General features: G+C 41.8%; 1 protein-coding gene across 2 annotated transcripts in view; it reads left to right on the top strand.

Moving 5' to 3' along the window:
- The first annotated feature begins 3,717 nt into the window (after positions 1-3,717).
- The window catches only part of ARHGAP33 (Rho GTPase activating protein 33), a 41,258-nt gene continuing 17,084 nt past the window's right edge, over positions 3,718-27,891 (top strand). Inside the window, exons 1-13 of one of the 2 annotated variants that reach the window (XM_039325654.1) lie at positions 3,718-4,071; positions 14,267-14,361; positions 15,118-15,202; positions 15,364-15,447; positions 16,174-16,311; positions 16,972-17,064; positions 18,175-18,297; positions 19,158-19,235; positions 20,845-20,911; positions 22,591-22,650; positions 22,786-22,935; positions 23,636-23,738; positions 27,208-27,352. In XM_039325654.1, the coding sequence (XP_039181588.1) occupies positions 4,066-4,071; positions 14,267-14,361; positions 15,118-15,202; positions 15,364-15,447; positions 16,174-16,311; positions 16,972-17,064; positions 18,175-18,297; positions 19,158-19,235; positions 20,845-20,911; positions 22,591-22,650; positions 22,786-22,935; positions 23,636-23,738; positions 27,208-27,352 (1,227 nt within the window). In that variant the 5' untranslated portion in view covers positions 3,718-4,065. The remainder of the gene's footprint in view (positions 4,072-14,266; positions 14,362-15,117; positions 15,203-15,363; positions 15,448-16,173; positions 16,312-16,971; positions 17,065-18,174; positions 18,298-19,157; positions 19,236-20,844; positions 20,912-22,590; positions 22,651-22,785; positions 22,936-23,635; positions 23,739-27,207; positions 27,353-27,891) is intronic. The other variant, XM_039325653.1, reaches the window with a different exon arrangement.

The raw sequence follows: 27,891 nt of genomic DNA on the forward strand, positions 1-27,891 counted from the left end.
TAGTTGGATCCCTGTTTGGAGATTATAATGGCACTAAAAAAAGTGACGTACAATTGCGACAGTACTTCTCCCCAGTAGAGCTAGTCCTCGATTATACAACAGTCCATTTAGTGACCTTTCCAAGTTATACAACAGCAACAAAGTGACTTAAAACTGTTCTTCACACTTGTGACTATTGCAGCATCCCCATGGTCAAATTCAGATGCTTGGCAAGTGATTCATATTTATGACAATTGGAATGTGATCACCTTTTGTGACCTGACAAGCAGAACCAATGAAAAAATCTGATTCATTTAACAATTGTGTTACTAACTTAAAAACTGCGATGATTTACTTAACAATTGTGGCAAGAAAGGTAGAACAGGGCAAAACTCATTTAACTGTCTCGCTTAGCAACAGAAATTTTGGGCTCAGTCGTGATCGTAGATTGAGGACTACCTGTACTAGTGCAATACATTAACAGTTATACCCCATTGGAATCAACATGTCCATTTATACCTTGTCTTTTCTCAATGAGCACTCAAGGTGGCATCCATTTTGGTTTCTCTTCTTCCCCCCCCCCCCACGATAATTCTGTGAGACAGTCCGGGCTGAGGAGAGTGGCTATCAGCTGTATAAAGTAGACCAGACTAAGAAACCAATGCCCTATAGGCTGGGACTATTTTTGTGGGAACAGCTATAATAACAAAATCTTGCAAGTCTGAATGTTGTTCTGTCTCTTCTTTATGTTTATACGAATGAAGAAAAGGTCTGTCTGAGACTTTTCTCAAGTTAGTTTCCTGAAACGGGCTCAAGCCCCACTTTATGTGACTGATGCCTTAGTAGCAGCTCTTCCTCCTGTGTCTCAAGGCCATTCCTTGTGTCCTCTACATTGGCTGACCAACATCACCCCTTTGAATTTGTATTCAAGTGAGGACTTGAAGTTAGATCTCTCAGTGTTCCTAGACTACGTTGCATTTCTGCAAAGGATCCCTTCAGCATCAAGCAGATTTGAAAAGGAAAGAAGTGGGCTGAAAGATGATTTTCAGCTTTGCCCTGTTTCACCTTTGTGCGTGTGTGTAAAGTTCAGGCTAATCACATCCTCCCCTTCTGTTCAGTTGTGTCCAGTTGTTGGAGACTGCCTGGACAAGTTCCTGCAATTTTCTTGGCAAGGTTTTTCAGAAGTGGTTGGCCATTGTTTCCTTCCTAGGGCTGAGAGAAAGTGGCTGGCCCAAGGTCACCCAGCTGGCTTCGTGCCCGATCACCCACAATGTGCCAAATACCAGTTTATAGAATCTACTGCTACAGGATGAATTATAGACCTCTAGGACCTTCAGAAAGCAACATTGTTGCTTACTCTTGGTGACAGTAAATGACAACGTTGTCCTTTTGCAAACCAAGCACTTTGTAACTGGATAGAGAAAATCTGGAAAATAGCTTTGATAGGAAAAGTTGATTGACCCTAGAAGAGTATTACAAGAACCCAGAGAGGCTAGATGATTCCAATGCATTAGCTACAGGAACAGAAAGTCTCTCATGTGTATCCCACAGATGAAATTCTGGGAGAGCATTTTTGATTATCTAGACAAGAGAATATAAATAACAGGATGAGACAGATCTTCTGAGACAGCAAGAAATTCTGTTTGGTTCCTTGGGATGGAGGTTGGGGGCATTTCAGAGCAGAGCTTGGATGTTGTTAATTTCCTGAGTGTAATGCTGTGGTATGAATTAAGCCTACTTTTGTTGGAATAAAAAAGTATAAAAAATAATGTAGGAGAGAGCTGAATGGGGATTCCAGGATGGTAAGGGTGGTCCTTGACTTACAACCGTTCATTTAGTGACTGTTTGAACTTACAATAGCAGTAAAAACTGACTCTTGACCATTTTTCACTTATGACCGTTGCAGCATCCCCATGGTCACGTGATTAAAATACAGATGCTTAGTAACTGACTCACTATTTATGACGGTTGCAGTGTTCCAGGGTCACGGGATCACTTTTTCTGACCTTTGGAGAAGCAAATACATTGAGGAAGCCGGATTCACTTAAGAATCATGTTACTAATTTAACAAATGCAGTGATTCACTTAACAACTGTGACAAGAAAGGTCATAAACTGGGGCAAAAATTCACTTAGCTGTCTTGCTTAGCGACAGAAATTTGTGCTCAGTTGTGATCATAAGTTGAGAACTACCTGTTTTTATAGAAGAGAATATTTGTAGCTCAGGATCAATATGTGGGGTGCTTGGTGCTCTCTGAGCTTGGGGGTTTTCTTGCAGACATTTCATTTTCAATACAGGTGTTATCAATGCGATGATAACTGATGATGCTATCTGTTATTTTGCATTGACCGCATCAGAAACAGTGGGAGGGGTTGCTGATTAATAGGGCTCCCTCGGTGCATTTTTGAATTGTTGGCACCAATCTGCTTTGACCTCCCTGTGATCTACCTGGGAGGATTCATACGTCAAACAATACAGCTGGGACATGTATTGAGAGATAACTTATTCCTTTAGATATTGGAATCATATTATGTCAGTCTACCTTGGTTGATCCACTTGTGACAGCAGAGCCACGTCAGCTTGTGTAAGGGCAGGATTACACCAGTGCACAAAACATTCATTTGTGGATGTTAAAGATTTGGAAAACAATCTTCTCAGCATCTGTAGGAACGATAGTCCTTCTCTGCCCTTTATAGTATATTTTGAGGTGTACAAGAGAAGGCAGGGGAGGGGCTTGGGTTCAGGTTGGCAGCTTGATCCCAGTCATCTTGTTCTCTCCTGTTCCTTCAATAGGAAGGAAAGTTTTTCAATCCAGCTTTCCTCCCCCTCCCTTTCTGAATTCCAGAGGTGTTGGATTTTTGGTCCCCATAATCCCTAACTAGCACTGGCCATTAGGCTTTTGGGAGTTAGTGTCCATCACATCTGGAGAGTAACCTTTGTGTGCGAGAGGGGTGAGGGGTTGTGTGTCTCTTCAGTATCTCTGAATTGTTTTGTCTTATTCCTGGGTAATCTCATCCAGGCCTGGTTTGGCTTGTAGACCCACAAAAGTAAAGATTTTGGAGGCAGGGGTGGGTGTGGATAACGGGGGGGGGGGGGCAAACTACTCTGAACAGGGCCTGCCTCTATCCAGGTGCAACACAAGTGCTTTCAGCTCTTTCGTAATTCAGCCGCTACCAGCCCTAGAAAAGGGAGGCGGCTGATTTACACAAGGACTGGGGAACGTGTGAGAAAGAATAAATACATTCTATGTGCTAAAAAGGAGGAGGAAAGCGAATTCTCCCCAGGCGCTGGGTTTCTACAGGGCGGCACCAGCGCGAATGAACTGGAGGGAGGACCTGGCCAATATCGGTGGCTCCGGGAGGGGCGGGGGGGAGCGCGATAAAGTATCCATATAATGAACGCTTGGGGAGGGAAAGTGCTCAAGGTTGCTTCTGGGAGCGGCGGGGGGGGGTACAGAGTTGCCCGCTGCGCAAACAGAAGCCCCTTTGTGCAGCCCCTTCCAGCTGCTTCGCCGGGTGTCCCTTTTTGTTTTTATATACATCTATCCATAGATTTATATTGATACTTTGCAACCCCCCCCAGCGGAGAGTGATTGCATTAAGAAAAATCTGATGTTGCGGGCGGGGGGAAAGGAACTATCTGCTCCCCCCCGCCACTTTCCCGGCCGCGCCGCCTTCTCGCGGCCTCGGCTCGCACCCCCTTTTGTTGCAAGCGACCGATCGATCCCCGCTACTCTTCTGCCGCCGCCGCCTCCTCCTCCTCCTCCGCTCTTTCTCCAAAGGCTGAGCCCGCCCCCGCCAGCCAGCCAGCCAGCGAGAGAGGAGCGAGGCGAGGAGCGAGCCTCGGAGGGACGAGTGCGCCATCCCACGCCGCCTCGCCTCGCCTCCGCTCGCCCGGCTGCCTCGCTCGAGGGCCGACTGGAGACCAGGAGGAAGGAGGACGGACCAGCATCCGAGGGGCCGGGCCGGAGCGGATCGGGCGGTGTCGTCGGAGTCGGGCGGCTGGCTGCGCCCTCCCCTATTGTCTCCGCTCGGCTCGGGACTGGCTCGGACGGCCGTCGGTGCGGCACGGCGGGCTCGCGGCGCCATGGTGGTGAGTGAAGGCTCGGGTGGGCAGGGCAGGAGAGGTCTCGTCTGTCCGTCCGCCTGGCTGTCTGGCGCGGGGAGAGCGGGGTGGGGGTGGGCGAGCCCTGCTCTCCGGCTGCCGCGACATGCACCTGTTACCATCGAAACCCAGAAGGGGCGCCCCGCGCGACCCAACCCCGCCGCCGCGTTCACGCGACTCCCCTCTCGCGCGTGGTTGCATAAGCGGCCAGAGATGAAAGTGTCTGCGAACCTCAAACCCAGCCCGTCCTCCTCCGGACACCCCCCCCTCAGGTCAGGAGTCCGCGGGGGAGCACATTTTGAGGGGACCCCCCTCCCCGAATCGCCCCTTTCCCCGATGCTTTTCCTCTCCCCAGCTTCAGAGAACCAGGGGTAAGGGAAGTCTTTGAACTCCTAAGATCTGGGCAGTGAACAGTTTGGATGTCCTCAAGAGACCCCCCCAACCCCCAAATGGCTCCGCCGGGGAAACATTTTTTTTTTTAAAAGGTTCCTCCGGGGACATCTCTAAGCCCGCCCTCCCCTGGCTATCATCCATACTAGATTAGATCTGCATAAATATTAGAGATCCCATCCACATCCCCCCCCCCATTACCTTTCTCCACTTTACATAACCTCAGTTCCTGGGAAGCGTTAAGATGATTTCCTAGGCCTGGTCAGCTGAATTTGCACCCTAAGAAGCAAGAAAGGCAGAAGGAGGCCATTGAAAGGAAAAATGAGAATTTTACTGATGTAAAGTGGAATATTATCCTATTTTCTGCCAGGAGATTTTCTTCCAATTGTCAATCTTCAGAACCAGTAGACAAAGTTTCCTGATATTTGGGAGTTGATAAGAACATCTAATATAAAAGGCAGTTCCTTCAATCTACCTTAACCCAATCAGGTCAAAAGGCCACATTTTTGTTGTATTCCATTTTGCTGCATCGCCTCCCATCATCCACAGCTGAGTGGTAATGGTTTATGAGAGCTGGAATCTAATACTTAAAGAAATCCGACATAACACTGGCTCACATATCGTATTCAATGCTATTTTGCTTTAATTATGGTCATTGAATAAACCTCAGTACCTTTACACATGGGCTAAAGCCATAAGCCATGATTTGCAAATATCAGTAGCTGGATATATGTAACCTACATTAAACCAGTCATAATGGTTTAAGGTAATAGAGGAATCTATTCATATCCTGTTCTATGTATACCTCAGCTGAGTGGACAGGAATAATAGAGTTTTTTTTAATCTGTCCAAAAAGAAAGTAAAACATGGCTTAAGATGGGCTTGGTCTCACAAGCTGTCCTCCTGCTATTCATCTAATTGAACAGGTTTTGCAGGTTTTTTGAAACAGATCCAAAAATCTGTAAAGCTTCTTTCCTCCCCTCCATCAGCGATGATATGCGTATATACCATAAGGAAGGGTCATTTTGTTGAATTTTTTCAGAGTTGGCCACCCTCGTAACTACCTAGCTTTATTCTTTTGAGCAGAAGAATATTCTCAGCTATCCATATGATTGTTCCTATGTTTTCTCAATGCAGACCTCCCCTTGCCCTCCTCTCTTCCTATCACCTTAAAAATAATGTTTCCCCCCCATTGCATAAATGTGAACCCACATAAAAAAGTAAAGAAGTCGTGTTTCATATTTACTCTAAAGCAGGAACAACATCCTCTATACCTATATATATGCACAGTGAAAATGCAAATGTTGTAAAATGAACAAACAAATCCTATCTTGATATCTAGGTCAATGTTTCTCAATCTTGGCAACTTGAAGATGTGTGGACTTCAACTCCCAGAATTCCATAGCTGGCTGGGGAATTCTGGATGTTTAAATCTACACATCTTCAAAATGTTGAGTGTTTGTGTGGGGTTGAGAAACACTGATCTAGGCACAGAAGACAATGGTAATGAGGTTCAGTGATAACTGGGATAATTCCTAGGACAGCCCTACCATTGCCTAGATTGAGATGGGCAGTGGCTTGGATAGCAGCTCACCCTCAACTCATTATATGTGGGTATATTTGTACTCCTTATATTGGAACCAAGCAACCAACCCCATATTCATTAAGTTAACTTTAATCTTCTCTTCCCCCCCCCCCAAATAATGGACAATCCTGCCTACTCCCATTAAAGTAAGAGTCATTGGCCAATAAACAGAATGGGCCTATGTGCCACCTCTAGACCAGGGCTTTTCAACCTTTTCACAGATTGTACCACATTTAGGACATGACACTATTTGAGTACCACCAGTGCTTAGCAAGGTGTCAAAAACTTGATGACTAAAAAAAAGGGGGGGATTTTGGGTTTTACTGATTAGATTCATTTGTTGTTATAAAAACGGCTAGTTTATAATATTATGGAAAAGTAAAAAGTTGAGCTTCAGTGTTAATGCTGGAGCCATTCAGCTGGAGCCCTGCTGGCTTCTGGGGCTTCTGCTGAGCCCAGACAATCCTGCAGCTCCAGCTGCCTCTCCCTCAGGCTTCGGTCGCTTGGGCTCATTCCCCTCCCCTGCTACACTTGGCTAGCAGTCGCGTACCACCTGCCATGTGGCAAAGTACTACAGGTGGTACACGTACACCCATTTGAAAAGCCCTGCTCTAGACAACATGGGCGGTACATCAGTCAGTCAATCAAATAAATAAATAAACTTGGCTACAAGGTAAGCAAGCTCTTCTTATTTAACCTTGGCTGTTGTAATGACCTGATGAACGTCATATTCTAACAACCAATGCTGCTCAAATCTTACATCAGGGTCTTCAAACTTTGCCCTTTTATGACTTGTGGACTTCAACTCCCAGAATTCCTCAGCCAGGCACGCTGTCTTAGACTATCTGGAAGGGGCAGAGAAGAAATGGAAATTCTGACCTGAACAATTATGATAGAAAAATTGTGCCTCTTACTTTATCATTGTTCAGTGTCCCATTTTGCAAGCTTTCCTAGAAATGTGCACTTGATAGTTACATCTATTTGAAATGACAGTTTTTTTAGATAGTGTAGAAAGACCGTAAATACTTTTTTTCCTAACTGTGAGAAACAGAGAAAGATACACAAGTGATAAATCTTGCACTGCTTTTTAGAAAAAAAGAAATGGCTTGGTTCAAAAATTCAGCTTCCTAGTTTGGGCAGACGGATGATGATCATATCAGAGTCCATTTGGGTGACGCCCACTTGAGGGGAAGTTATCCAGGTACACTGATACAAGATAATATTTGTAGCTCAGGGTTGAACGGTGGGGCTCTTGGTGCTCTTTGAGCCTGTTTTTTTTGCAGACGTTTCATTACCAAACTAGGTAACATCATCAGTGCAACCTTAGTAACATACTACTCTTCACTCCTTCTATCTTATTGCTTGGGTTAGTTCATCATTGATCTGTACAGCACCTAGTGGGGTAGGCACTTATTTTCAACATCATGGATGCTTTGGTTTGTGGTATCCTTTGGGTTATGTTGTGCCAAATAAATCTATCTATCCAAAATCTATCTTTTGGACTGTGAGTTTTTTGTTAAGTGTTATGAGTGTTAATGACAGCACAAGTGGGATCTCCAATAAAATGTTAGTGGTCAGTATACTAACCAGGTAGCCAATTAACCATGCCCTTTTCGTTGTGTCACTATTTTCTATTCCCATGGTGGCGAACCTATGGCACGCGTGCCACAGGTGGCATGCAGAGCCCTCTCTGTGGGCACGCGTGCCGTCACCGCAGTCCTAGGCCTTCAGCTGGGTTTTATAAAACCTTTTCGCTTTAGGCCTCCGCCACCTCCGTGTGCAAAAAAAAAAAAAGTTCAATCAATCAATTTCAACTTCTCACGGGAAAAAAAAGATCTCGCAAAGTTGGAATTGATTGAACTTTTTATTCCCACCCAGTCTGCCGTTACCACCGCAGCCATGCCCACCCAATTGGCCACGCCCACCCGGCACCTGATGATACATAAGTAGGTTTGGGGTTGCAGTTTGGGCACTCGGTCTCTAAAAGGTTCGCCATCACTGTCATATTCCTTAGTTTTCTATCCCATTGTAGAAAACATTATTCTTTGGTCATCAAGCATGAAGCTTCAACTGGATTGAAGTGTTCTATTGAGCTCTCTCTCTCTCTCTCTCTCTCTCTCTTTCTCTCTCTCTCTCCATCTCTTTCTTTCTTTCTCTCTCTCTCTCTCTCTCTCTCTCTCTTTCTTTCTTTCTTTCTTTCTTTCTCCTTCCCTCCCTCTCCCTCTCATCTCTTTCCATAATTGTTACCATTCTCCAACCTGATGTTAAGTTCTATTATAGTGGAGTATTTTTATTTTGCTTTCATAAAGATTGGTCCTTTGAGAATTAACTGGAAATGGGTAACTTACAGATTTCCAGATATGAGGACTGCTTAACCATTCATTCTACTGATTGACTTAGATGGAGAACTGAAGAACTTTAGTTTACCTGCAAAAATATGTTGTAAATAAATGCAGAGTTTGGAAAAGAATGGAGCCCTGAGTAGTTTAAATTTCAAAGACATTTTGAGTATAAAGTGAATTTTTGCAAAGACTTCATGAAATGCCTTTAAAAAAAAAAAACTTCCGTTATGGAGAATATTCAGAATGTGATGTATGTTGACAATCCTAGATGGTTCTTCTACGTACAATAAATACTTACAGTCTCAGCTATACATTTCACATGTCACATGTTAACAATGACAGTCCTCTATGACTTTCCAGATAATAATTCTATAGCCAGCTCCAGCTAAAAGTTGACTTACCTCAATCTGGTTTCTAGTTGATGGAAGAAACCGGGTGTTGAAGTTAGGTAGAATGAGTTTTTAGCTTTTCACAGTCTGTCATGAAAAGCTCCATATGGGTTTGAGATATTGCTTTAGAAAATTGATGATGGAGCAAGATTAGATGCAGAACACGTCAGAGAGGTACTTTCTGTGAAAATGTACACAGTCGGGAAAAAAACAATTTTAGGAGGAAGAGATTGCTTCCTTTTTTTGAACATTGATAGTGGCCTTGCTTATCAGGTTGGGGCATAATTTTATGGGTAGCAGCAAATAAAGGGAAGTCGCCACATGATACGCAAGAGTGCCGTTTAAGAGGCAGTTCCTTTTTCAGTATCAACACCAGATTTCCAAATAGTACACAACATTTGTTGCAATGCCTGAGGAAATTAGCTTATTGTTAGGGTTTTCCTGTAGCAACGTGGCTTGCAAAGAATTAAGTCAAAGAAACTCAAAAAGTTTTGATTAATGGTATTTATTAGCAAAAAGGTTGAGAATATAACTCAAGAATACCAGCAAGAATTTTATTTTCAGCTGAGAAATCTATATGCAGATAGTCATTGACTTACAACAGTTCATTTAGTGACCATTCAAAGTTACAACGGCACAGGAAAAAATGACTTATGACCCTTTTTAACACGATCTTTGAAGTGTTCCCATAATCGTGATCAAAATTCAGATGCTTGGCAACTGGTTCATATGACCATTGCTGTGTCCCAAGGTCACGTGATCACCTTTTGCAACCTTTTGACAAGCAAAATCAATGGGGAAGCCAGATTCACTTAACAACTGTGGCAAATAAGGTCGTAAAATGGGGCAAAACTTACTTAACAAATGTCTCACTTAACGATAGAAATTTTGGGCTCAGATGTGGTCATAAGATTGTGGTTCTTTTTCTCCATTTTCTGATGGATAAGGGGTGAATCTTTAGGAAAAATGGTGAAAGGCACCATGCAGCCATTCTACATTTACTAGACATTTTAACAATTCGCAAACCAACCCTTATTTTTATGATCCAATTAGACTTTTAAGTACAAATCAGGATTTTGTAAATGGAGCCTCTCAATGATTCATTTTAAATCCTTAGAATTGAATTGGCATAATATATTGATTTGACTAAACCAGGGGTAGGCAACCTTGGCTCTTTTATGACTCGTGGACTTCAACTCCCAGAATTCCTGAGCCAGTCCACGAGTCATAAAAGAGCCAAGGTTACCTACCCCTGGACTAAGCTTACAGAGATTTGAGCTCAACTGCTCATTATTTGTAGCACATACTGGGTGATCTTGGCCAGGCAGCATATCTCAGCATATTTCCAAGCTCCCTATATTTGTTTATTTTCTGTTTATTATCTTGTAAACATGTGTGAGCAAGATACTAACATTCTCCACTTCTGTTTTCAGCAGCTCCTATGGAAACGTGGTTACTATTTAAAAATCTCAAATTTTATAGCTCACTGTTCAGTCCCAGTAGATTCTTAGCATGGCTTGTGAGGCAATTAAATTAGTGTAAACAATTTTTAAAAATTATCATAAAGAAGTAATTAGCTGACAGAGCAATCCAATTTTTACCTGTGGCTCCAAAGATGTCAAACAGCATCAGGTGGATTTGAGGATAGAATTCCAGACTTGGGGTGCCATTTGGCTATTTCCTTCCAAACAACCTTAAACACACTAGAATAATGCATCATATTAAATTATAATGTGAATTTTGTGGTTCTAACTTAAGGTATATACTTAACATGTAGTGTGACTTATAAACAATGTGGTCTGTAAACCAACTGCAGTTGTTCAATAAACCATGTACAATATAGTGTGCCTGGCTGAGGAATTCTGGGAGTTGAAGTCACAAGTCATAAAAGGGCCAGGTTTGAAGACCCCTGATGTATAGCAACACCCTTCCCCCCTTTTTCTCTTGGGGGGGGCAGAGGGACTTTTGCCTGCTTGATTGGAAACTGGGATGACCTGGAGAAGTTAGATGCTTCTTTTCTCATCAAGTTCCATTCTCTTTGTCAACCAACATGGCACTGTAGACGCCTCTGCCCAGACATTGAAGGCCAAATTGGAGGATGGTTTTTGTTCTCTGATCATGCTCCCAGGAAAGGAAATTTAGAGGGTGAAGGAGAAAAATAATTTGATTACATTGCAGGTTGTTTTCATAACAATAACTTTGAACAGCTTAATTAACACTGACCCATTGAAAATTTCAAAGCCACTTTGAGTCAGAAACACTACATCATCCAATAGGTCTCCTGGCTCATAACCATGGCCTCCAGGGTGGCAGATATTTTGTCCCACCTTTGGAGAAGGTCCCCACCAAAAAACAATTCCTTTGCTCCCTCTTCATTCAGGTTGTTCTCTCCAATAGAAGTAAATGTGCAGTTCCATAGGATAGATAGTAAATCTTCATCTCTTCTAATCCTGGCCTTTTAGAGCTGTCTACTTCAACTTGATTCTATCAGGTGTTTTGAGCCATAATTCATATGTATCACCAAATTGGGCGTGATGTGAGTTGTAACTCAACATGTCTTCAGGATGCTCAATAACAAAAGACAGGTTTAGGGTTGGAAGATCAAAACCAGCTCCTGGGGCATTAGTCTGTTGACTGTACGGACTTGAAGATCACATAGATTTTGAGTCTCTGCTTAAAAATCTAAAAGGTTTAGGATCCAGATGGTGACCTCAAAAAGCATATTCTTTTTCTCCAGAAATGCATAGTAAATATAACACAGGAGATGACATCACCACACATCAGCTAACAGCCTGGAAGGAGGAGCTAGGGAAGGCAATGCCAATACACATACGTGGTTTTGCAACATACGATTTTGAAAGAAAAAAGAAGTGTTGTTGGTTTGAAGTTTGCGCCGTGATTTGTCAATTTTCGGCTATATTGTGGTTTACATTAACAACAATATAGTTTTTCTATCATAAAAGGAATCGCTGTCCTCTGCTTTGATCACACTTTAAACGGAGGGTTTTCTTCAGTATTTTAGCTGTTCATCAAATTCCACAAAGTGGGATGAGAAATTTGGAGACAAGCTCTATAACAGAGGTGTCAAACTCGCAAAATCACGTGACGTGTCGTGACATATCATGACTTTTTCCCCATTGCCGGAGCTGGGGTAGGTGCAGTTTTGGCATGACACCCCTGCTCTATAAGGAAGAATTGAAGGGACTGGGTAGAGTTAAGCATCAATTTGATAGATTATTTTCAGCCATATGTTGAGTGATCATAATTTGTTATATTTGGTTCTACTCCCAAGATGCGCCTGGTTTCAAGACAGGGCATTTTGATTTAAGATGTAGAACACTTTATTGATTATACAGTGTATTTGATTGAAGAGCAAAATATTTTACAGCAGTGTTTCTCAACCTTAGCAACTTTAAGATATGTGGACTTCAACTCCCCGAATTCCCCAGCCAGCATGAGCATCTTAAAGGTTGCCAAGGTTGAGAAACATTGTTTTACAATATAGTAGACTAATAGAATAACAGAGTTGGAAGGAACCTTGGAGGCCTTCTAGTCCAAATCCTGCTTAAGCAGGAATCCCTAGAACACAGGTCGGCAACCTGCAGCTCCAGAGCCACATGCGGCTCTTTGAGCCTTCCCCTGTGGCTCCCAGCCTCCTCTGCCATTTGCAGAGAGAGACAGAGACAGAGAGAGGCAATTGCGCAGGAAGCAGGAAGGGCAGAGAGAGCTAGCTAGCCCAGCTATGCTGACTCAGGAATTCTGGGAGTTGAAGTCCCTGAGTCATAAAAGAGCCAGGGTTGTCTACCCTTGAGCTTGTTGGAGAACAGCTTGAAGCCAGCTTGCCAGGTGAGCAGCAGATAGGAGAGAGAAGAGAGGGGGGGGAAAGAGAGAGAGAGAGAGAGAGAGAGAGAGAGAGACGGAGGGAGAGAGAAAGAGAGAGAGAGAAAGAAAGAAAGTAGGGGAAGAGGACTGGCAGACCAAGGGCAGATAGAGAGAGAGGGAGGGAGAGAGAGAGAGAGAGAGAGAGAGAGAGAGAGAGAGAGAGAGAGAGAGAGACCCTTTTGACATCTAAAATGAAGATAACGCTGCATATATCCTTTTTTACCTTTGTGTGTGTGTATCTATGTATGTGTATACACACACACACACACACACACACACACACCCCTATATAAAGGTAAAAAAGGATATGAAGTGTTATCTTCATTTTAGATATCAAAAGGGTTTTGCGGCTCCCAGTGTTTTGTTTTCGGTGGGAAACAGGTCCAAGTGGCTCTCTGAGTGTTTTGGGTTGCCTACCCGTGCCCTAGAATATTTCAGACAATCTCTTCTTAAAAACCTCCAGTGCTGGAGTACCCACAACCTCTAGCTCACCACAAGAATCTCAAAACAGGAACTGGAGAAGTTGGATTTTGAAGGAGTAGATCTCCTAGAGAAGTAGATCGCCTTTCAACTCTTACGGCTCTGTTCAAGGCAAATTGTGAGCTCATCCATAGCACCATTGGAATCCAAATGATACTGTTGTACTACTCTTGCTGGTTTCAGTTCAATGTATACTTTATTGGAGGAAACCTACAGTATGTATCTTCTCTTATGTAATGTAGAAGAAAGAAAGCAAATCAGTTACTATAATTATTAGATTATTGGACCTTTCCTGGGAAGTCCCAGCATTAGAAATCACCCTCGGTTGCAAAGCTCACTGGAATATTTTGAGCCACCCTCTTTCCTTCAAATGTGGGATACCCACATTTTTGTACCATTGAGCTCCTTGGAGGATGGTTGAGATGACAGTGAGGATAATAATTTTAGGACTTAGCTTGCAAGGGATGTATATTCCATTAGTTAAAGATACATTCTTTTTTATCAGAACCACTTGAATTGGATGCTGTACTACAGCGTAAACATTTTTGCTATGATGCATTTACTCTTTAAGGTATTAAAATAACTTTGCAGCAGTTTATGACCAGAAATATCTAGAATTGTTAATACCTTTTCCTTCGTCTTCCCTGAAGCAGTTTTTTAACATTAAAAAAATCCCAGCAAGACCTTGTCTGCTTGTTTTTGATGTAAGATGAGATTGGATTATTACATTTTTGGAGGCTGTTGGGAAGAGAGCAGAGAGAGAGAGAGAGAGAGAGAGAGAGAGAGAGAGAGAGAGAGAGAGAGAGAGTGACTTGTGCAGTCACTCAAGATTTTCTGGAACATATTTGAGGAGTGGAGAGGGTGAAAAGGGGGGAAGGGAAGAAAGGGAAATTCTGTTGCATAAGTGGAAGTCTACTCACACCACATCTGATAACAATCCCTGGGATTATCTTCTTGAGCCCCCGTGAAATTTCTCTGACAGCTATTTCTTCCCTTGCTTGCTGTGTGAAAATGGAGCACAAGAGGGAAGCAAAGACAGTGACTCACGGAAAACATTTATGAACCATGCAGCATGTGATAAGTTAAATTTGTGCATACTTGTTTTAACCATGCAGGCTCGGAGCACAGACAGCATTGATGCAACAGGCGAGGGACAAGTGCGTACTTTGGGCAACACCACCAGTAACATCAAGGGAAAACCAATCAAGAGGTAACTTTGAGACCGAGGAAGTGCTAGCACTCTCACTCCAAAGATAATCTGCAGTTATTTTCTCATTCTGTTCTTAATGGATTTGCCGCAGTAGGAAGAAAAATATAAGTGGTAATAAAATATAGAAGGGTCATAATGATAATGATGATGATGATGATATTGGAAGGGACCTTGGTGGTCATCTAGTCCAACCCCCTGCTCAGGCAAGAAACCTGAAGGGTGCAACCTCGTTGATACTTGGTGCAAGATATGAGTACGACAAGGTGACTGCATAATAAACTCAGGTCTGAAAGCATCTAGATGATGAAGAATGCTTCTGAAGACATTCGGCATTCCCCAACTAGGGTCTTCTAGATAGGACTTCTCTTGGAATTCCTAGCCAGCGTGCTAGGACTTCCGGGTCTTGAAGCCTCCATCTTTAGGTTCCAGGTTGCAGAAGACTGATCCACATCAAGCCATGGAATTGCAATGGAGATAAATGCAAAGCAATTAAGGAGAGAGAAGCTCAAGAGTTCACAGTAAGGCTGGGCTTCGAGGGATTGCTTTTCATATTTTCCGTAAGAGAGAGGTGGAGAGGTTATGTTTCCCAGAAGTCCTAACCAGCATGGCCAATGATAAAGGATGCCAATAGTTGCAATTTCACAGTTTCTTCACCTTGGACACAGATCGTATAATGCTTTGGCTTCCTGATGAGACTGAAGTTTGGAATTTTCTATTTGCTTGATTCATTTCTAATGTCTTTTTCTTACTCCACAGGCTTTCTATCACACGAGGCCATTTCCCCAAGCTGACTGAATGTGCCCATTTCCACTATGAGGCCGTGGACTTTGGACACATCCAGGTGTGTCAATGCATTTCCCCCCCCCCCTTTCTTTTCCAAGGGTAAGGAACATGAACATCCCTTATAGCCTGGATGTTTTTGACAAGCACGGCATTTAGCAGGTAGGTGTAATGATGTTAAAACTGAAATATCCTATAACTGCTTTTGTTTTCTTCTTCCAGCTTCAGTTTGCCCCTGATCAAAACGAAAACCTCAACAATTTGGAGGAAGGAAGCCTTTTATTCCCTGTTCAGGTTACCTGTCAGGTGAGAGACGACAACCGTTGGCAAAACCTGTTGAGTTGGTTTCTTTGAGTTGCACTTTCTTCTCATCTGGAGCAAGGTTTTCGGCTGATTAGTTGCTGCTAATCCAAGAAGAAATGATTACACACATAATTAACTACTGTGCATTTTACCGAAACTCTGCTATAGATATAAGGCCTGGTCCAGTGTAAGGCTATTTATTTATTTGTGAAATTACTATGCCACTGTTTCTGTAGAAGATCAAAGCTGTGTACAAAGTGCTCCTCCCTCTTATTTTCTTTAACCATTTGTTTACCATAACATATCTACGAGATATGTTGGGCAGAGAGGAGAATGACTAACTCAAAAGGCAACTGGGCTTTGTGTTTCCTTGAAGACGCTTCTCCTCCAAGAAGCGTCTTCAGTTCTGCTGACAGTGGGAACGGCTTGGATGAGAAGCGGAACACCTTCAAGGAAAGCAGAATCCAGTTGTCTTTTGAAAAAGCACCTTTGGGGCAACTATGATTTGGATGACTGAATCTCCATAGACAATTGATTAACTCAGAGTTTCCACAGCTGGAGGTAGACTCAAACCTGGGTCTCACAATCTGTAATCACCTACCACACGCAGTTCTCATAAGAGCTAAATACATTTATACATGTTGAGTTTGACATACAAATAGGCATAGTGTTGACAGGCTTCAATCTCACTGATAAGACCACTTACAGTATTTCCTTACTTTGGTCCAGGGGAAAAGCTGGCAGGTACATCGCAGCTATGAGGAATTCCGCACTTTGGATGCTCACCTGCATTGCTGTATTTTTGACCGGCGTTTCTCTCAGCTTCCTGAATTGCCACCCCTCAGCCATGTGCAAGCTCATCCTGAGGTGACTGTCTGGGAGCCATTTTGCAATTTGTGTGTGTAAGGGAATACTTTCTGTGGCCAGCTAATACTTCCCAATAGTTGGGTTGACTTTTAAGTTCAGCAAAGATGAAGATTGCTCAACATCGTCAGGTCTGTTGCTTGTATAATGAATAATGGAAGAATAATCAGAGTGGTCTCCTATTACACTAAAGCCTCAACCTGTTTTGTCAAAATTTTGGAGGGAAGAACTTCACCTGGAATACTGGAACGGGTTGTAGCTTAGAAATTGCAGCCAGAAGATTCTTAATATTGTCATTTGAGAGGTTCAAATGGAAGGTCATTTGAAAGCCATCTACAAGATTCTAGAACATTGTTTCTCAACTTCAGGAATATTAAGATGTATGGATTTCAATTCCGAGAACCCTTGCGCTGCATGCTGTCTAAGGAATTGTGGAAATTGAAGTCCTCACTTCCTAAAGTTCCTGACCTTGAGAAAGACTGCTCTGGAAAATAATTGATATTCAGAGTAGACATTACTGGATAAGATGAACTGCTGTGAAGAATTTTTCCAAATGGGGAAATTTCCCAAACTCACTCTCAAGCTGCTGTTGGTTCTTCTTGGGACTTGAATTTGGAAAAGACTACAGCTATTTATTTATATTGTTTATTTCACTCCCTACAGCTCCTGGTGCCCATGCTTTCACAGTATCTTGAGAAGCTTTCTGCTATTGTGGATAGCAATATCAATTGCAGCCCAGTTCTCACCTGGATGGAGGTGAGAATCCAGGGGATGATTTGTTGAGTGGAGGCTATCAAATTAAAGATGGGGGGGGGAGAGATAGAAAACATGGCAACTTATTTATTTTATTAAATTTAAAGGGCGACCCAATTCTGTAGCAACTTTGGTAGTAACATCATCTAAGTCAGGGGTCTTCAAACTTGGCCGTTTTATGAGTTGTGGATTTCAACTCCCAGAATTCCTCAGCCAGCATGCCTGGCTGAGGAATTCTGGAGTTGAAGTCCACAACTCATAAAAGGGCCAAGTTTGAAGACCCTTGCTCTAAGTAACTGATGCCAGAATTCCCAGAAAAGATTGTGCTTGAGGGTAGGTAGAAATGCCAAGAATAAAAAGCTTATTTTTTTCCTGCTTTATCATAAACCTCATTTCCACTTCTCAGCAATAGGCTGCCAATATTTGGCAGAATAATTTTGAGTAATCGCAACGTCCCCTCCCCAAAAATGCTGAAGCCCTTCTGTGATTTGCAACTTTTTCACCCTTAAAGCATATCTAATGGCTGATCATCATCTTTGTCCAATTCATGAACAAATTTATCTAAACTATGTCAATTCTTCTCTCTGCTGTAAATCGCTGTCATGTAAGGGCGGGACACCGCAATTGCTGTAAATGCCAGTCAGTTGCCCAATGCCCAAAATGTGATTAAGTGACCATGAATGGGACCTGGCTATTGTCACTTCTAATCTGGGATATAAGTGTCTGCGATCTATCATAATTTTGAATGGTCAACTAAGCAACTGCTAGTTAAATGACAGCACAGCCTTCATTTATACTGTCTGGGAATAATGTAAGAAGTTTTTCAATGCATCTGTTGAGCATTAGATTGTAGAAAATGTGTGTGAAAAGCATTGTGGGAAAACTAAATGAGGGCATCTTTGCTACCCTGTAGATGGGCAATAGTTTCAGGGGTAGCATAGATCCCCCCCCCCAGTTGAGCTGAACACTTGTCTTAAAAAGCAAAATTGTCCTACTAGAAAATGGATGACAGCCTATACTTACTGTACAACCCAATTTTAGACTCCTGAAATCCAAAGGATGTTACAAAGCTGAATCCCATTAAGTTGCTTTCTTCCGGTTGTTTCATTTCAGATTGATAATCACGGCAACCGACTCTTGGTAAACGAAGAAGCTTCCATCAATGTTCCTGCCATTGCAGCTGCTCACGTGGTTAAACGTTACACTGCACAGGCCTCTGATGAGCTCTCTTTTGAGGTGAGCCCTGCCACCAACACACATTACTCCCAAGAGCCGATCTTTGTAGGCTTGTGGCTCTCTAAGCTTGTTAGGCAAACTACAGTTCTGTCTCTATTCCTAGATAAAAAATATTTGGAAATCCATTTTTTGTTCTTTAGCAAAAAGAAAGCAACACTCTAGTGCAGTGTTTCGCAACCTTAGCAATTTTAAGATATGTGGACTTCAGCTCCCAGAATTCCACAGCTAGCATAGCTTAATTTAGCTGGCCGGAGAATACTGGGAATTGAAGTCCACATATCTTAAAATTGCTAAGGCTGAGAAACACTGCTTTAGTGCATTGTTTTTCAAAAGATATACAAGTAATCCTCAATTTTAAGACTGTAATTAAGCCCGGAATTATGGTCATAAGTTGTAGCAATCATTAAGCGGATCACCACATAACCAGACCTGATTTTATGACATTTTTTGTGGTGATTGTTAATTGAATGCCATGGTTGTTAAGTGAATCTATCTTATTCAATGGGTCTTTTTGCCAGAAACTAGAAGTAAATACCAGAAACTGGCAAAAAATGCCCAAAAATTGACTGTGGAAACAGCAAATAGCCATAAAGGTGAGGCAGTTGCCAAGTGCCTAAAATGCAATCACATGACCACGGTTAGTGTGTGGTTGTTGTAACTTCAAAATCAGGCCTGTGAGTAGCTTTTGGCAGGCCCTTTGTAACTTCAAATGGTCACTAAGTGACCAGTTGTAAATCAAGGTCTACTTTTAGATGATTTTCCTTATTTGATGTGTTGGCAATAAACTAGAATCCATCTATACAATGTTGAATCTCTCTGCAGGAATATAATCCTTTTTAAAAAAAATATCTTTGTTGTAGGTTGGAGACATCATTTCTGTGATTGATATGCCCCCCAAAGAGGACAGGAGCTGGTGGCGTGGGAAGCATGGTTTCCAGGTTGGATTTGATAAACAAAGTGGCTGTGTAAATGAAGCTGGGGTGTTTAACCAACATCATGCATTTGACATACCCTTGGGTTTAAATAGTGATTCCCAACATAGTTAACCTCCAGATGTATGGATTTCTGAATTTTGCAGCCAGCATGGCTGGATTGGAAAACAGTGGACAAGAACTGTCAGATTCACATTTTATCTGAAAAATGGTCCAGGACAAGACCATACAAAGGGAAATGACAGATAATCAACAGGATTCTGAACCCTTTCTCCTACCCATCACTTTCCCTTGGACCTTCCTCCTGCTTGCTGCTATAAGAATTTCTTTGGAAGGAAGGAATTAGTGGGATCATTTGATCATTGCTGTCTAAAATATTTTAGCACAAATGAAACTGATTTTTTTAAAAGCATAAATAGCTTCCTTTCCAGTTTTAGCACTTGTGCTATTTTCCCTGTCTTTTAATTAATGCTAAACCTGTTTTAGTCTCCAGTCTCTTAGTTAATGCAAAACACGCTTTAGTCTCCTTTAAAAAGAGTGATTAAATTAATTGTGCAGTGGTATTGAAAAAAGTGTGGATCAGTGCATAAGCAATACACGTTTAAAATCTGGCTGGATTTGTTGCTGTGGAAATTCTTGTCTTCCGTATTCACAAAGAACAAGTATAAATAGGAACTGGGTGAGTTATTCCCAAATAGGTAACCCTCAACTTATGACCATCCATTGCTGAGGGATGCTATTGTTAAGGGAGTCATGCCCAATTTTACAATATTTTTTGCCATGGTTAGTAAGTGAACCACTGTGTGATTTGTTAAGCAAATCCAGCTTCTCCCATTGAGTTCATTTGTTGAAAACCTCCCGGGAAGGTCGTAAATGGCAATTGTGACCTTTGACACTGCGACCACTATAAATACATGCCAGTTGCCAAGCACCTGAATTGTGATTGTGTGGTCATAAGTATGAGTACTGATCGTAAGTCACACTTTTCAGTCAAATCAAATCACTTTATTGGGGTCATAATTTTCTAGTGCTATTGAACTTTGAACATTAAATGGATGGTTGTAAGCTGAGAACTTCCTGTAATGGTGGGACTTTGTACCTAGAGCAGGGGTGTCAAACTCAATTTCATTGAGGGCCGCATCAGCATTGGGGTTGCCCTCAGGGGGCCGGGTGGGTGTGGCCAGGGTGGGTGCAGCCTACTGATGGGTGTGGTTGGAGTGGGTGTGGCCAGCTCTATATCGTTCGCGTCAAGGGTGCCTGTGGGAGGCTGGGCAGGACTGGAATAGATCTGAGGGTCTCTGGCAGAAGGGGGTGGCACCAGGGCAAGTGCCAAGGCATGGTCCACTGGAGGAGCCTCACTGTTCGCCTCAGGCCATGCGGGGGTGGGGGGGCTTATGGAGCTAAGACTGAATGGGTTTCAGCATAGATGGCCACCACAAAATTGTACATTGGCTCTTGGCTGGCCTAGGCCAGGGCCAAGGCAGAGGGGGCCGTTCCCTTACTATTTCCAGGATGGCATCGCGGGCCACATGAAACCACTTCGCGGGACACATCTGGCCCCCGGGCCTTGTGTTTGACATGTCTGACCTAGAGGGATTTTGTATTTTTTTTTCAGGTGGGTTTCTTCCCCAGCGAATGTGTGGAGCTCTTCTCAGAACGTCCTAGCCCTGGAGTCAAATCAGGTTGGTGCCTTCTGTGCTCTGCAGTTTCTGCCTCAAGCGAAGGGAATTAACTAATTGACTTACGATCTCTTTTCATCCTCCTGTCTATTAAACTGTAGTTGGCCCTTGATAACACAAATAACCACATGGAGAACACTACATAAACAGAAGCCTTTGTGGAAAAGTTCCCCCTTCTGGTTATCAGTGATCTAGTCTGAGGTAGTGTAAAGATCTGGAGAACATCTGGAGATACTGGAATTCAAAAGTCTGTTAAGTGGTCATTTAGATCATGGAGGCCTTACCCTCTGATTAGTGCAAATATACAACTAAAGCATCACTGATAAATGTCTACCCAGCTGCTGCTTGAAAATGTCCAGCAAATGGAAGGCTCTTCTGTTCAGAGGTCATGAATTTCATGATCAAGCTTTGAATAGCGCAGGAAGTTTTTCATTATATCCAGTCAGAGTGTTATGAACATGAGGGTATCTGTCCGTCCTACTAGGTTAATGGGCTGGGCGTATTCCAGGTTCCTTCCCTTAAATATTGTCACCTGAGGAGGTCTCAGAGGCTCATCTTCTTGATGGTCACCCCAGCCCTTTGGACCAATTTCTCACCCTTTGAGTCTTCTGGAAGGGCCACGAAGACGTGGCTCTTCCCCCCAAGCGTTGGGCTATAATGGGGTTTGACCTGGGAGGTTGTTGGGTCTGGCATAGGGGGAAAGGATGGTTTCATTTTTTAAAATATATTTTATTGATTTTTTAACATAAACACTTAGTATTTGGTAAACAGGGTGTTGTCTGGGCTTATATTTACAAAGTAATCACTAACAATCAGTTTTTATATTCCAAAGTCCACATATAATATATAGCTTTGTTTGATTTCCTCTTCTTCCAATAATATTCTCTTTGTCAACCTTGAATTAATACAATTCTTATTAATTCAATAGATAACAATTTAAATATAAAAAAATTTCTAAAATTTCTAATATGGTTTCATTTTTTAATCTTCATTTTTATTGGTTGCTGTGAGCTGCCTAGAATCATTATATGCGGTAGATGACCATATAAAATCTGCCAGTCAATCAATCAATAAACCAATCAATTTCTCCTAATAAAAGTCCATTTTTTTCTGTTTTTTTGCACTCTGGGATAAGAGCAAACCAATTATGGCCTTCTTTTGGTATGCTACTTGAAGACCTTTATCTTATCCCCTTCTTAAGGCTAAATATATTTAATCCCCTTGGCTTACTTTTGTAGTATTTGTAATATTTCATTTCCATTTCCTTGATGATCCTCCTTACTCTTCTCTTAACCTTTTCCGTTTGGTTTGACTTGAAATGGTCTGGAGGCGTGTTTCTCAACTTGGAAGATGTGTAGACTTCAACTCCCAGAATTCCCCAGACAGCATCTTCAGGTCACCAAGGCTGAAAAACACTAGTCTGGAGACCTATTCAAAAAATTATTTACATATTATTTCCTTGGGCCTGAATATTTCTGGGAGCCTCTGGCCCAGAATGGGACTCAATAATATTAGGTGAGGCATTACTAGTGCACAGGATGACCCCAACTTGTGTGCGAAGAAAGTTGGCCTTAGCATTGTGCATCTTTCTTATCCTCTTCCCCTCCCCCGTCCTGGTGATGTGGATTTCTTTCTTTTTTCTCTCTGAATTTTTGCAACTTTCTTTGTGTCTCCCTGTGTAGATGCAGAGGGGACAAGCTGTGTCCTCCCCAGGACTCATGGCCTCCTGTCCCCAACCTCAGGTGAATTACAACCTTCATGAAATAGGAGAAGATGGAAGCTAATTGTCAGCTGGGAGGAAAGCTGACTGAAAAGTTTGTCTCCCTGCTCCTAAGTTCAAAAGCACTCCATCTTCCCTGTTTTTTGTTCTCTTCCAGTGTCTAAGAAACATGGCAAGCTCATTGGGTTTCTTCGTACTTTCATGAAGTCCAGGCCCAGCAAACAGCGTTTGAAGCAGCGGGGAATCCTCAGGGAGAGGGTTTTTGGCTGTGATTTAGGGGAACACCTCAAAAACTCAGGCAGTGATGGTAAGTTGTGTCTTCTGTAGTACAGGAAGAGTGGCTGATCTGCTATTAAATTTTGTTTTTCATTGCCTTCTTCTAAGGACCTATGGCTTCCCGGCCTCACCTCACCCCACCCCACCCTCATTCATCATAACAAAATTACGGCAATGTTCACCCTACATGCTTAACTAGGATGATTACAAATCTAGAGGCTGTATTCACACCCCATGCTTGGTTAGTTTTAACCTTGGTTAATATTATTTTGCGGCTTAGCATGCTGCAGGAATCCAGTCTGTTGGAGTTAATTAATGGCCTTATGTATTGTGAAAATCCAGGGACTCAATCATTAAGAGAGTGTATGTATGTGTGTATCTTCCTCCTCCTCCTCCTCCTTCTCCTCCTCCTCCTCCTCCTCCTCCTTTTCCTCCTCCTCCTCCTCCTCCTCCTCCTCCTCTTATCAAAAGCATCACCATCATCCTGAGTTAATCCACTGCAGGATGAAACCCTCTTCCCAGAAGGTTAATTAGAAGTATGTGGGTGTACGATTAAACATTTTGAAAGGTACACATATGTTCATGCGCACACACATTCTCTCCCTCTCATCCCCCCTCCCATATTCCCGAATGATGTAATGTCAGCAGGAAATAGTAGTCCTCTGTTGTCTGTTTTTTTTTTCCAAAAAATTATAAAGACAATGTATATGATTTTTTTTTTGTAATGTCAGTCCCCCAGGTATTACGCTCTTGTTCGGATTTCATCGAAAAGCATGGCATCGTGGATGGTATATATCGTCTGTCTGGTGTCTCCTCTAACATCCAGCGTTTGCGGTGAGTGTAGACCATGGTAGGGGCAATAGAGAGAGCTTGTGAAGGCAAGCAAGGAACAACTAACAATACCTAGGTGGTGGGCATATTTGTCTATGTGTATGCCTCATGTCTGTCTCCTTTTCTATGTAGTAAAGTCCCACCCATATTTTGTGGCATAGAGAAAATAAATGTGAATGGGCATCTCACCACATACAGTACATCAGAGTTGAACAGCCTGAGGTCTTTTTTTTTAAATTTTTTATTCATAATACAATTAAAAGAAAAATGGACAAACGTGACATTCCAGAATGAATTTTCCTAACAGTTTGTTTCTCATGGTACAAAAACTTAATACATTGTTCTTAACCTCTATATAAGCCTCATCCTTCTATACAATACAATTATATATACAATTATATGTACAGTTATATATATCTTTTAATTCTACCATTAACTTGAAGTCCGAGCAGTTCTCCTTAATTGATACCAACGGTAAAATTTGTCCCAGATTTCGAAGTATTCGTGTTCTGTCTTGTCTTTCATAATCATTGTAAGCCTGTCCATCTCAGCACATGATAAAATTTTATGCAGGATCTCTTCTTCCGTTGGAGTTCCCTTATTCCTCCAATTTTGAGCAAAAACCAGTCTGTGTAACATTAAATAAAGTATGCCTTTGTCATGCTTTTGCGTAGTTAAACTTAATAGAGTTCTGGTTTTGGTTCTACCACTCGCTCTAATATTTCTTCCAACCATACTTTAATCCTGTTCCAAAAATCACGAGCTCGTGTGCATTCCCACCACATATGATAGTATGTTCCACTTGTCAGATTACATTTCCAACATTTAGGGGAGACATTGGTACACATTTTAGCCAATCTTGTGGGTGGGAGATGCCATCTATAAAACATTTTGTAGCGGTTCTTTTTGTAAGAGGTGGCCAAAGTAAGCTTCTTGTTTCTTGCCCATAGTTCTTGCCAGATGTGTAGATCAAAATTAAGACCAAAGTCCTTGCTTCAATTCAACATAGTCATTTTTACTTGTTCCTTGTACATTGCCTGATCTAACAAATAGTGGTATAATTTTTTAATCATTTTATTCTCCGACCCCCAATATTATTTTATCCAATTCTATTGGTTCTAATTTAATGCCTAACTCTTTTTTATCTTTCCAATATCTCATCTGCAGTTGCAGGTATGCCCACCATTCTAATTCTATCCTTTCATCCTGGAGGGTTTTCCTGGATTTCAGTTCCCTCTTTCATCTAAGATATTTTTATATGTTATGGTCTTTTCTAATTGGGTAGATTTTGGGTGTACATATATTTCTAACAGTGAGATCCAACTAGGTACTTGGGTATAATTTGGTTGCCAAATTTTTGTCCATACATCAATAAGAGCTTGCCTTTCGAAAATATTTATGTACTTTATATTTATGATCCCATAATATGGCATGCCATCCTATTTGTAGGTCATGGCCCTCCAGACACAATAGTCTCCTGTTCTTTAGTAATATCCAATCTCTTACCCATACTAATGCTGTAGCCTGGTAATATGTCTCCAAGTCTGGAAGACCAAATCCCCCCTTTCCTTTGAGTCCTGCAATAATTTTAATTTAATCCTTGCTCTTTTTCCTTGCCAGATGAATTTACACATCATTTTATTCAAATTTTGAAAAAATTTCTTGTCTAATTTTATAGGTATACATTGGAACAAGAATAAGATTTTTGGCAACACATTCATTTTAATCACCGCAATTCTGCCCATAAGAGAGAGCTGTAGGTTAGTCCAAATATCAAAGTCTTTTTGAATCTGTTCTATTAACTTATCATAGTTATCCCTTTTAAGTGTAGCGCATCTGGCAGTCAATTGTATCCCTAAATATCTAATTTTATTTGTGATTTGAACCCCTATTATGTCAGCCAATTCATTTTTCTGTATTTTAGTCATATTTTTGACCAGCATTTTAGTTTTTTCTTTATTTATCTTTAAACCTGCTATTTCCCCGTATCTACTCAGTGTTTCCATCAGTCTTGTCCCTGATTGTAATGGTTCTTCAATTATAAAAACTAAATCATCTGCAAAGGCTTGTATTTTAAATGTCTCTTTTTTGATCTCTAAACCTTGGATCTGTTCATCTTGCCGGATTACTCTAGTTAATACCTCAAGAGATAATATAAACAACAGTGGTGATAATGGGCAACCTTGCCTCGTGCCTTTTTGAATTTGAAAACTGTCAGTCGGTTCTCCATTGATTATTACTTTGGCCACCTGCTTAGAATAAACTGATTTAAACATATTTAAGAAATTTTCCCCAAAGTCCATATACAATAATTGGTTGAACATAAAATCCCATTTTACATTGTCAAATGCTTTTTGTGCATCAAGAAAAATTAAACACATTTGCTTTTCATTGTGTACTTCATAATACTCCAATATGTCCAAAACAGTCCTAATATTGTTTCTTATATATCTTTTAGATAGAAAGCCATTTTGATCAGTATGTATAAAATCTACTAAGAACCTTTCAAGTCTTTGCGCCATTATTGCCATGAAAATCTTGTAATCCGAATTCAAAAGAGAAATGGGTCTATAGTTCTTAATTTGCGCCAGGTCTGTGTTTTCTTTAGGAATCAAAGTGAGGAAGGCTTCTTCCCATGAAGCTGGTATTTTAGCTTGGGTTAAAACCTCATTAAATAAATCCAACAGCATTGGGCTTAAAGATTCTTGTGCAATTTTATACATTTCTACAGGTATACCATCTGGCCCAGGTGCTTTATTATTCTTCTGTTTCTTAATTGCAAAACCTGAGGTCTTTTTGTGGCTCCTTTCCAACCAGAATGTCTGAAACTTGCTCTTTTGAGGCAGAGTCCAAGAAAAATGGAGCATGTATTCTCAGATAAGATTCACTGTCTTTTTCTTCCAAAACTCAGGAAAAACTATTTTTTTTTTTGACTTGTGGTAAAAGTGTTGACCTAGGAACCGGGAGACTGTGACTTCTAGTTCCACGTTAGCCTTGAAAGCTGGCAGGGTGATTTGAGCCAATCCCCAGGAGACTGGGATATTTAGTCCCGCCTTAGTCATGAAAGGTGATTGGATGGCTTTGGGCCAAACACCGGGGTACAGTGAGTTCTAGTCCCACCTTAGGCACGAAATCTGGCTGGGTGACTTTGGGCCAGTCACTTTCTTTCTCAGCCGAAGTCATCTCACAGGGTTGTTGTTATGGGGAAAATAGGAGGAGGAAGGAATATTAGGTATATTCGCCGCCTTGAGTTATTTATACAGAGTAATAAAAGCAGGATAAAAATCAAATAAATAAAAAATAGAAAAAACCTAATAGCATAGACCAGATCCCACCTGTTTTGCATCATTGAGCTGCCTACTGTTGTCTTTCTATCAAAATAGTTTCTCCCTTGGAGCCCTCACTGAACGTGACAATGGATCCAGGCAACTTGTCCTGCTCCCTCACGAATTCTCTCTGTCTGTGTCCCCAGGCATGAATTTGATAGCGAACGGGTACCTGAGCTCTCCAAAGATGTTTACTTGCAAGACATCCATTCGGTTAGCTCTCTCTGCAAGCTGTATTTCCGGGAATTACCGAACCCTCTGCTCACCTATCAGCTCTACAACAAATTTGCGGTAGGTTTTAAAAAACATTAGAGAAGATTCCCTTTCTTGTAGCTCCCACCTCCAGTGAACTGTACCTTAGTAGCTCACTCTTCTGTACGTCCAGTTGAGAGGAAGCTGCTTCCTTGTTGCACAGTTTCACGAGCCTTTCACTGAGGGTTTAGGTCTTCAAGCTTGCCCTATTTATGACTGTGGACTTCAATTCCCAGAGTTCCTCAGCCAGGCACACTGGCTGAGGAATTCTGGGAGTTGGTCCACAAGTCATAAAAGAGCCACGTTTGAAGACCCCTGGTTTAGAACATCTCCTTATTTATTCTAATTGTTGATTTTCCTTCCTTCCTTCCTTCCTCCCTCCCTCCCTCCCTCCCTCCCTCCCTCCCTTCCTCATATATTTCTCTGAAAGAATTGTTAACGATAGACACCTTTCCTAAAAACTGCCCAAGTGATAAGAAGAAATGCAAGATGGGTACAGGTGAACTCTCCTTGGGAGTTATAATATAATCTTGGTGTCACAAACTGAAAAGATATTTATCAATAAGGGAACTCGGCAC

Source organism: Crotalus tigris, unplaced genomic scaffold (genome assembly GCF_016545835.1).
Source record: "Crotalus tigris isolate CLP2741 ecotype Arizona unplaced genomic scaffold, ASM1654583v1 scf7180000024338.4412243, whole genome shotgun sequence".
NCBI lineage: Eukaryota > Metazoa > Chordata > Lepidosauria > Squamata > Viperidae > Crotalus > Crotalus tigris.